The 9,146-nt window shown below is 64.4% G+C and overlaps 2 protein-coding genes across 4 annotated transcripts; both read left to right on the forward strand.

Annotated features, from left to right (window-relative positions):
• Positions 1–207: 207 nt before the first annotated feature.
• On the forward strand, positions 208–1,617 carry LAMTOR2 (late endosomal/lysosomal adaptor, MAPK and MTOR activator 2). The gene is made up of 4 exons (XM_026112852.2): positions 208–364; positions 745–907; positions 1,008–1,097; positions 1,407–1,617. The coding sequence occupies exons 1-4, from the start codon at positions 297–299 to the stop codon at positions 1,461–1,463; spliced, it is 378 nt and encodes a 125-aa protein (XP_025968637.1). The 5' UTR covers positions 208–296; the 3' UTR covers positions 1,464–1,617.
• A 289-nt stretch (positions 1,618–1,906) lies between these two features.
• Positions 1,907–8,790, forward strand: RAB25 (RAB25, member RAS oncogene family). Of its 3 annotated transcripts, none has more exons than XM_064499105.1 (6): positions 1,907–2,110; positions 2,203–2,398; positions 2,498–2,691; positions 2,772–2,852; positions 2,938–3,103; positions 5,944–8,790. In XM_064499105.1, the coding sequence occupies exons 1-5, from the start codon at positions 2,071–2,073 to the stop codon at positions 3,069–3,071; spliced, it is 645 nt and encodes a 214-aa protein (XP_064355175.1). In that variant the 5' UTR covers positions 1,907–2,070; the 3' UTR covers positions 3,072–3,103; positions 5,944–8,790. The 3 variants fall into 3 exon arrangements, with proteins under 3 accessions (XP_064355175.1, XP_064355174.1, XP_064355173.1); XM_064499104.1 differs by lacking the exon at positions 5,944–8,790 and adding an exon at positions 4,180–4,537; XM_064499103.1 differs by lacking the exon at positions 5,944–8,790 and adding an exon at positions 4,072–4,156.
• Positions 8,791–9,146: the final 356 nt, after the last annotated feature.

Below are 9,146 nucleotides of genomic sequence, written 5' to 3' on the forward strand. Positions count from 1 at the left end.
GCATGCATGGGGCAGGGACGCGTGCATGGGGCAGGACGCGTGCGTGGGGCAGGACACGTGCGTGGGGCAGGGATGCATGCATGGGGCAGGGACGCGTGCGTGGGGCAGGACGCGTGCGTGGGGCAGGGACGCGTGCGTGGGGCAGGACGCGTGCATGCACGGCGTCCCCCGTGCAGGGACTACAAGTCCCAGCGTGCTCCGGGCAGAGGCAGGGCCCCGCCGACGGGGCGGCGCGGCCGGGCGGTGCCCGCGTCCCTCCCCAGCGCGGCCGGGCGCAGGGAGGCCGTGCCGTCACCATGCTGCGCCCCAAGGCCCTCACCCAGGTGCTGAGCCAGGCCAACACCGGCGGGGTCCAGAGCACCCTGTGAGTACGGCCATGCTGCGAGCGATGCCCGCGCGCGGCTGGGGCGGGGGCGGAGGCGCCGCCATCCCGCCCGGTGCGGGGAAGCGATCCCGCCGGGAAGCGCTCTGCTCCCCGCCGCGGGTGCCGGAGGGGCCCCGCGCAGCATGCGGCTGTGCACGGGGCTGTGCACCGCTGCTTGCGAAACGAACAGCCCCGAGCGGGGAAGGAGCCGCCCCGGGAGCTCCAAAATCCCTTGGAAAACTCCGGTGTTCCCCCCCGCCGCGTTGGAGCGATGCCGGACGGGGGGTCGGGATGGGATGCGTTTGCTCCCAGCCCGGGAGGAAGGGGGGGATCCCGGTCCTGGGGTCCGACCCCCCCTCGCACTGCCACCCCCTCTCCAGGCTCCTGAACAACGAGGGCTCCTTGCTGGCCTATTCCGGCTACGGGGACACGGACGCCCGCGTCACCGCGGCCATCGCCAGCAACATCTGGGTGGCCTACGACAAGAACGGGCACCAGGCGTTCAACGAGGACAACCTCAAGTTCATCCTCATGGACTGCATGGTACGTGGGGCCGCGCGGCCCGCCGAGCGCCTCCGCGCCGCAAAGCCCCCCGCCAATATGTGGTTTTCTGTTTTTTCCCCCTTTTTTCTGCCCCGGACAGGAGGGCCGGGTCGCCATCACGCGCGTGGCCAACCTGTTGCTGTGCATGTACGCAAAAGAGACCGTCGGATTCGGGATGCTGAAAGCCAAGGTAACGCTGCAACCGCTGCCAGGCTGTGTCCCTGCACGGGAGGGGAAAAAAAGGATATTGAATAAATCCCAAATCCTTTAGGGATGAAAATGGAAGTGACGGAGAAGGTGAGAGGAGCTGCTATGGCTGGGGCACCTCTGCCGAGCTGCCTGCACCTCCCACACCAGCTCACGCACTAAAACGCTGCTGCTTTTAAGGCCCCCGAGTGAAATTAAATTAAAACGAGAGCGCGGGCGCGTGCGGGGAGGGGGGTTTGGGCATGGCCCGGCGGAGCCCCCACGCCGGGGCTCACGGCCATCCCGCTCGCAGGCGCAGGCTCTCGTCCAGTACCTGGAGGAACCGCTGACGCAGGTGGCCGCATCCTGAGCACCGTCCCGGCACCGTCTGCGCCCGTCCCCTCCCGGGAGCCGACGTGGGAGGACGGGAGCCGTCCCCGGGCGCCCGCCCGGCGCTTCGGACCGCCGTTAAAATAATGGGAGCGGGAGGGAAGAGGGGAATAAAAGTGTGGCTGATGCTCGTGTCCTACCTTGTGCGTTTGATTTTGTTGAAATAAAGGGAAGAGCAACGCGGGGGTCTGTCCTAGGGGCGGGGGTCGATGTGGGTCGGGGTCCCCCGGGCTCTGCAAGCAGCAAAGCGCAGAGGGGGGGTCGCAAGATGCAGGAGCCCTTTCGGGGGGTGAAATGGGGTTGGATCCCGCTGGCATCCGCCTTGGCGGCCGCTCCGCTCTGCCGCGGTTTCCCCGGCTCTCGCACGAGGGCGGCAGAGGCGAGGAAACGCGCCGGGGCAGCGCCGGCTCGGGGCCGGGCTCCTCCCCCGGGTGCCGGTCCCGGCGGAGACACCACCCGCCCGACCTGCGCCGCCGCGTCCCCACCGCGTCCCCACCGCGCCGGGCAGCTCGGCCGCTTCTCCCGCGCCCGCAGCGTCGCGGAGGGAAGGGGGAGCCCCGCCGCCGGGAAGGCGCCCGGCCGCCGAGATGGGCGCCGCCGACGAGGATTATAACTTCGTCTTCAAGGGTGAGTGGCGGGACGGGGGGGCCCCGTCGGGCAGGTGTCCTGCCGCCCCGTCCCCGGGGCGCGGGACTTGCCGGCCGGCCTTGCTCCCGCAGTGGTCCTCATCGGCGAGTCCGGCGTGGGCAAGACCAACCTGCTGTCGCGCTTCACCCGCAACGAGTTCAACCACGACAGCCGCACCACCATCGGCGTGGAGTTCTCCACCCGCACGGTGCCCGTGGGCGCCGCCGCCGTGAAGGCGCAGATCTGGGACACGGCCGGCCTCGAGCGCTACCGCGCCATCACCGCCGCGTGAGCCGGGCGCGTCCGGGCTCCGGGGGGGGGGGTTCGGGCCGGCCCGCGTCCCGCCGGAGGGATGCGGGGTTCCCGAGCGTGGGCTCCGTCCCGCAGGTACTACCGGGGGGCCGTGGGCGCCTTGGTGGTCTTCGACATCACCAAGCACCAGACGTACGAGGCGGTGGAGCGGTGGCTCAAGGAGCTCTACGACCACGCGGACGCCGGCGTCGTCGTCATGCTGGTGGGCAACAAGACGGACCTGGCGCAAGCCCGGGAGGTGCCGGCGGAGGAGGCGAGGATGTTCGCAGGTGCCGAAACGGGGGGGCGGTCGGCGGCGGGGGGGGGGGGGCGGGAGCGCGGGGGGCTCCGCTGACGCCTCTGCTCGCAGACAACAAGGGGCTGCTCTTCGTGGAGACCTCGGCGCTGGACTGCACCAACGTGGAGCGGGCCTTCGCGACCGTGCTGCAGGGTAGGCGCCCGGCCCCGCGCCAGCGTTGCCCCCCCCCGCGCCCCCCCCCGCCGGCGCTGACCCCCGCGGCACCCCTCTCTTGCAGAGATCTTCAGCAAGGTGCAGGCGCAGAAGCAGCGGAGCGGCCAGGCCGCCGCGGTGTCGCTGCCCGCCGCGAGCCCCGCCGTGAGCGCGGCCCCGGTGCCGCCGGCCGGGCGTCCCTGCTGCATGGCCCTGTGACCCCCCAGGGCGCCCCAATTCTGCCATAAAGGGTGAGGACCGGCGCGGCGGCTCTGCTCCCTCTGCCTCGTTATTGCCGGGTCCCCGCTAACGACGGCGCGCGGCGTTCCCGCGGTTCCCCGGGCGCATCCCGTCCCGCCGCCCGCATCCCGGAGCCCTCCTGGCCGGTGCATCCCCCGTGTCCCTCTCCCGCGTCCCCGGGGCGGCCGGCTCCTGTATCCAGTGATTCCCCGGGACATATCCTTGCTGGACGGGGTGGGAGAGACGGACGGGGGGGAGAAACAGCCCCGACGACCGGGATCCCGGCCGGCCTGGCCAGCCATGTCCCTCGCTCCGTGGGATCACGGCCAAGCACCTCCGGGCCTCACCCGAACCCCCGGCCCGGGCAGCGGGGAGCCCAGGGCGGCCCGTGGGGCAGGCGAGTGGGCGAGGGGACGTGCGCGGCAGTGGGAAAGGCGGCGGGGCCCGGCCCGCTGCCCCCACCCTAAGAAAAGTTAAAAGGTCGCTGCGCCTTTAAGGCGCAGGTGAGGTCGCCTACCTGCGCCAGGTGAGCGCACCGTGACGGGCAGCCGCGCCGGCCAATGGGCGCGGAGCGGGGGTGGCGGCCGCCAATGGGCGCGCTGCAGGGGCGGGCACCGGCGAGGCTGGATAAGGGCCGGGTGGGGCGGGAGGGGGTGACGTGCTCTTCGAAGGCGGCCCTGCCGCGTGTGTGATGAGCTGCGTCCGGCCTCAGCCCCCCGCCGGGGCCGCTGCTGCTGGCGGTGCTGCTCAGCGCAGCTTGTCCCTGCTGCCCGGGGGCCGTCCCGAGCCGGGGAAAAGTGGCGTGAGCTCCTGGTTGGCCCCTGCCAGTGGGTTTGGGTGCTCTCCTCCGCACGGGCGGATGATTCCTGGGATCGGGGGAGCGATTCCCGAAGGAAAAGCCATGCCGCTCGGCTGGCTGCGGTTAGGCAGGGGAAGGAGCCAGGGCTCCTGGCTGGTGCCACTCGCTGTGCCACCCCAGGCAACGCATGCCGCCCAGGCCGGAGCCATCCCGCTCCATCCGCCTCCTCCTCGGAGGTTTTCCATGAGCCCGGAGCGTCCCCATCGGAGCCCACTGTGGCTCTCCCAGGTGGGATCCTCGCGGAGTCGCGACTGCCGGAGCCATGGAGCTGGAGCACCTCTGCTGGCCGGCGCCCAGGAAAATCCACCTCCTCCCCAGCCGCTCCGGGCGCCGGCGGGGGGAAACTGCTGCGGTCGGAGCCGCCCGGGAGACGGGGAAGTGGGAGCGCGGCGGGAGCGCGGCCGTTGGGCTGGGGGAAGCGGCAACTTCCTGCCCGTCGGGAAGCGTTAACGAAGCCGGGGCCCTCGTGGTCCGGCGCTTCCCCGCCGGCTGAGCCGCGAGCCCTGCTCGGAGGCGTCGCATCCCGCCCGCGAGGGATGCGGTGGGAAAAGGGCCGCTTTTCCAAGCACTTTGCACCCCGGCCTGCGCAAAGGAGCTGGAGCTGGGGCCCAGAGGAACGAGCTTGGCAGATGGTGGAGGATGGATGCGGCACATCCCACCGGAGCATCCCGCCAGCGCATCCCATGGTGCATCCCATGGTGCATCCCGCGGTGCATCCCGCCAGCGCTCCCGCTTTTCCCCAGCCGCCGTAGCCAGCGGGATGCTCGCGGGTGAGGTGGAGCCGCCGCGCTCGGCCGCGTCGCGGGAACCAGCGGTGGGGGAATAAAAGAAGGAAAAAAAAAAAGAGGAAAAGAAAAAGGGAGCCTGTTGAGTCACAAACTCCACAAACGCGATAGCGCAGCCGCGTGATAAAGCCTGCTGCGCCCGGTTTCGCAGGAACCGGCCAGACCTGCGACGGGCAGAAAAATGCACCCGGGTAACGCCCGCCCCGGGACGAGGAGGAGGAGGAGGAGGAGGAGGAGGAAGAGGAGGAGGAGGAGGAGGAGGAGGCTGCTTCTTCCGTGAGCAGAGCTTCCCCGTCCCGCAGGGTCGGAGTCCCGGGGGGTTGCTCGGCCTCAGCAGCCCCACGCCGCACGGTTCCCGCGCAGACCCCGCCGGGGGGGGGGCCGCTGCCCTCGCACCCCCGGTCGTGCTCGCCGGGGCCTCGCCGTGGGCAGGAGCGACCCGCCGCCGCGCCGAGCTCGGCCTGGACCCCCCGTCGCGGTGGATCTCGTCACCGGGAGCATCCGGGGGGCCGAGGGGATGGTGAGGGCACAGAGGTGGGACGCGGCCGGGCAGGAGCGGTGCCGGGCGTCACCTCCGCGCGAGTTTTCCCGCGGTCCTGGAGCCCCCTCTGCCCCAGGGCCTGACGCCACGGTGATGGGCCCCTCGCCACCATCCCCCCGCCGGGTACTACCGGGGGGCCGGGGGGGCCCTGCTGGTCTACGACACCGCCAAGACGTGCGAGAACGTGCCAGCATCGCGACGAGCGGGTGATTGGCAGGTGTCAATCAAACGGGGGCACAGGGCACGGGCAGTGCCTGTCCCAGCACCCGACCTCGTCCCCCCGGTCCCCCCCGCAGCGGGGCGGCTCTGCCCCCTCCCCAGCGCGGCCCGTCCTGCCCCGCCGGGCGTCCCGAGGAGGAGGAGGGCCGGGAGGAAGGTGCGAGCGGGGCGCCGGGCACAGACCCCACACACGAGCAGGCACAAAAAAGAGCAGACGCCAGTTTCTTAAGTAATAATACTTTAATAAAATTAAGTTCTTAATGTAATTTAGCACATTTAATACATTAACCCTTTCCCTTCTTTGTTTTCTACAAGTTGTGCAACATCATTATTTTAATTTTTTATTTTATTTTAATTTTTTTTTCCTTCTCCCCTTATACTATATGCCTCAAAACTCAGACAACGAGCCTAACTCTACTTCTATGTTCGGTTATATCTCTCTCTCAGGCCTTTATTTTTGCGTAACGCCGGAGAGATGGAAATACCTGGATGGAACATGTGATCGGTTTCCAATAGTAACGATCCCGACTACAGGTTTCCTATGACGTGAAAAGAAAAGAAAGAAAAGACGAAAAGAGGGAATGGACTGCACCTGCGGGGCGGCGCGGCGGGATGGCGGGGCAGCCGGGACGCGGGGCCCGACGGCGCCCGGAGCAAGCGGATGCACGCGGACTGGCGCGGCGCGGCGAGAGAAAACGCGGCGCTTCTCGAGCAAAACCCTTTTTTTTAAATTATTGTTATTTTTTTCCCCCCTGCGGGAAATCCCGCCGGCCGGATCGCTGCTTCTCCGGGGGTTTCCCGGCTTCCTTCGCGCCCCGACCGCCCCGGCCTTTCGCGTTTGCTTTTAACCCAGGAGCAAATCCTCAACCGCAAACCAGGATCTGGCCCGATTTCTTTTTTCCTTTCCTTTTTTTGGGCGGATTTTGAACAGACGGCCTGCTGCGTTCCTAAAGGGAAAACAAAAAGTGCTGCTGGTTTCCCCGGCGAGCGGAGCGGCCCGCGACCGCGTCGCTCCGTCCCGGCTCCGGCGAGCCGAGGGGGTGGCCGGAGCGGAGAAAAACTCCTCCGGGAAACTCATCCCGGGCCGGGAAACCATCGACGCGGGCGAGCGGAGCGGGGATAACGGCGGGAGCCGACGCCGCGATTACGCTGAATTTTTCCCCGGCCCAAGCGACGGCAAACGCGCCTTCGAGTCTGCAGCGTGCAAACCCCCCGATAAAAGACAAATTGCTCCCTAACAGCCTAGAAAGGCTTGTGGTTTTTCTCTTTTTTGGAAGAACCAGCCCATCCCGGGTCTGCTCCTCCCGGCGCGACGCCGAGGGAAGCCGCAGAGGCAGGACGGGACCCGCTGCCGGCGTCCGAGTTCCTATAAAGTGCATCCACTCTCCAGCCCGGGGCGTCACCGCACAACCTCAACCACTGACTCTTCTTCAAGTATCAAAACCAAAAAAATGAGGTAAAACGAAAAGGAAAGAGCAAACGGTCGGCCCCTCCGCGGGAAGGGCCGGCGCGGGGCCCCGGCGGCCGCCAGCATCCCGGGGAAGCCGTGGGCCGCGCTCGGAGCCGGCGCTGCGCCGGGGGGAAGCGTCCGCGCTGCCGGATGCTCCGGGCTCCCGGGAGGCTCCGGGGCCGCGGTGCCGCGGAGGACGGGCGAGCGGAGACTTTCGCCCGCGTTTCACCGGCGGCTCCGACGGTTTGGGGCTGGCGCCGGCTTCCTTAGGGCAGCGTCCGGCGGGGCCGGCGTCCCGAAAGACGCCGCGGACGAGCCAGCCCCGTGGATGAGACAGAACCCAAAAAACGGAAAAAACGGTTAAAAAAGGGAATGAAACAACCCTAACGTGCTACGTCTGCTGTCCGGCTCCGAGCAGACAGGGCAGCAAGCCTAACCGTCCTCAGCCCCGCGCCACCGGCCCGGCCCGGCGCCCGCCCGCCTCCGGCTCCGGCATCTCCGCCGGCATCTCCCGTCCGTCGCCGGCACCGTCGGGGCGTTTGGGAACGGCGGCCGAGGAAAGGAGCGGCACCGGCCCCGACCCGCACTGCTCGGCTGAAACTGCCGCCTTCGCGCTGCCGGCCCGAGGCCGGAGGGCAGAATAAGGCAAAAATAACGGCCTACAACTTCCTCATTTTGTTCAGTGACTAGCCAAATCTTTATAGTTTTTTTTTATCAAAAAAGCAACATAAAAACCCAAACGTATCTTTTTAAAAAAATACATATTATTAGATCCCATTTTTTTTTCCCCTCTATAAAAATAACTTCAGTACTTTGATTGACAGAAGGTACCAGTCGGTGGTCTGCTATTTTGTTAGGCTTTTCGTTGGCTTATTTGTTTGTTTCAGAAAAATAGTACCAAAAAAAGATGGAATTTCTGGGGAAGCTAAAAATGATAACTGAGCTCGGTTACACGTTTATTTTACATTCTGCTCTGTCTGGGATCACTTGGATCTACTATAGATTAAACAATATGGATAGCATCTACTATTTGAACTAGTTAATTTTCTTTTAATCTTTACTCTAGGATTATATGAAATAAATTTGAACGTTTATTATTATTATTATTATTATTATTTTAACTTTTTTAATACCCCTCAACGCAAACTTTTCCCCCCCCTCCTTCTTTTTGGTTAAAAACAAACAAAACCTCTCATTTTCAGATGCGTCTTTGAAAGGCAGCGGAGCAGGAGCGTCCCGCCGTCCCCCGCCGCGTGGGCGCGGGGGGCCGGGACCCCCCCAAAGCCCCTCCCGGGGCCGGGACGCGGGACGCGGGCGCAGCTAAGTGCTCTCCCGAGCGGGGCCGCGGTGGAGCGGCCGAAAAGGGGGCTCGGGGGCCACGGCGGTCGCGGCTGTCGGCACCGCCGGGATGCAGCGCCGGGCCCCGAATCCGGCCGGTGCCGCCGCGGGAGGGAACGGAGCAGCGGCACCGGGCAGGACCGGAGCCCCGCGCTGCTTCCAGCGGGTCGGTGCCGAAGGCGCCCCGAAACCCCCCGGGAGCCGGGCGCTGCCACCGGCCCGGCCTCTGCTCCGGTGCTCCGCCGGCCGGGAACGCCGCGCTCCCGCCGGGCTCCGGACCGCCCGCGCGCGCTTGGGATTCATAGTGGTTTTTCTTTTCTGCTTCTCCGGTTTTTATTTATTACCTTGTTCTTTTTTTTTTTTGTTTTTTTCCTTTTAAATACATCCAACTGTGTTAATTCCTCATGTCTGGAAAGGGCTATCTGCACCATAACTATCACCTTTTACATACACACACGCACACACAAAAAAAGGAAACATATATTAAAAACACTTTTTAAGCAATACTCTGGATACAAATGTATTTTTTAACCTACATATATTCTAAACCTTCTAAACTTTTAAGGATCACTTTATCATAAAATAAAATATCCTTTTTTCTTATAATAAATTACCTAATAAAAAGTATTTTTATTAGCCCAGTTCCTTGCTACATTTACATGTAATAAATGCATTTATTAAAATAGAATATTAAATTATAAAGAAATGTTCTAATTTTAAAATCTTATCTTTTTTTCCCTCCTCTCTCTCTCTTTAAAAAACACCAGTAAATGCATCAAAATAAACCCTTCAAATACTAAATAAACAGGTTGGAGCATTTTGACTTAAGAGGTTCACAATAGTAACAGTCTGAGCCTTTGTA

This window comes from Dromaius novaehollandiae, chromosome 29 (genome assembly GCF_036370855.1).
Source record: "Dromaius novaehollandiae isolate bDroNov1 chromosome 29, bDroNov1.hap1, whole genome shotgun sequence".
NCBI classification, from domain to species: Eukaryota; Metazoa; Chordata; class Aves; order Casuariiformes; family Dromaiidae; genus Dromaius; species Dromaius novaehollandiae.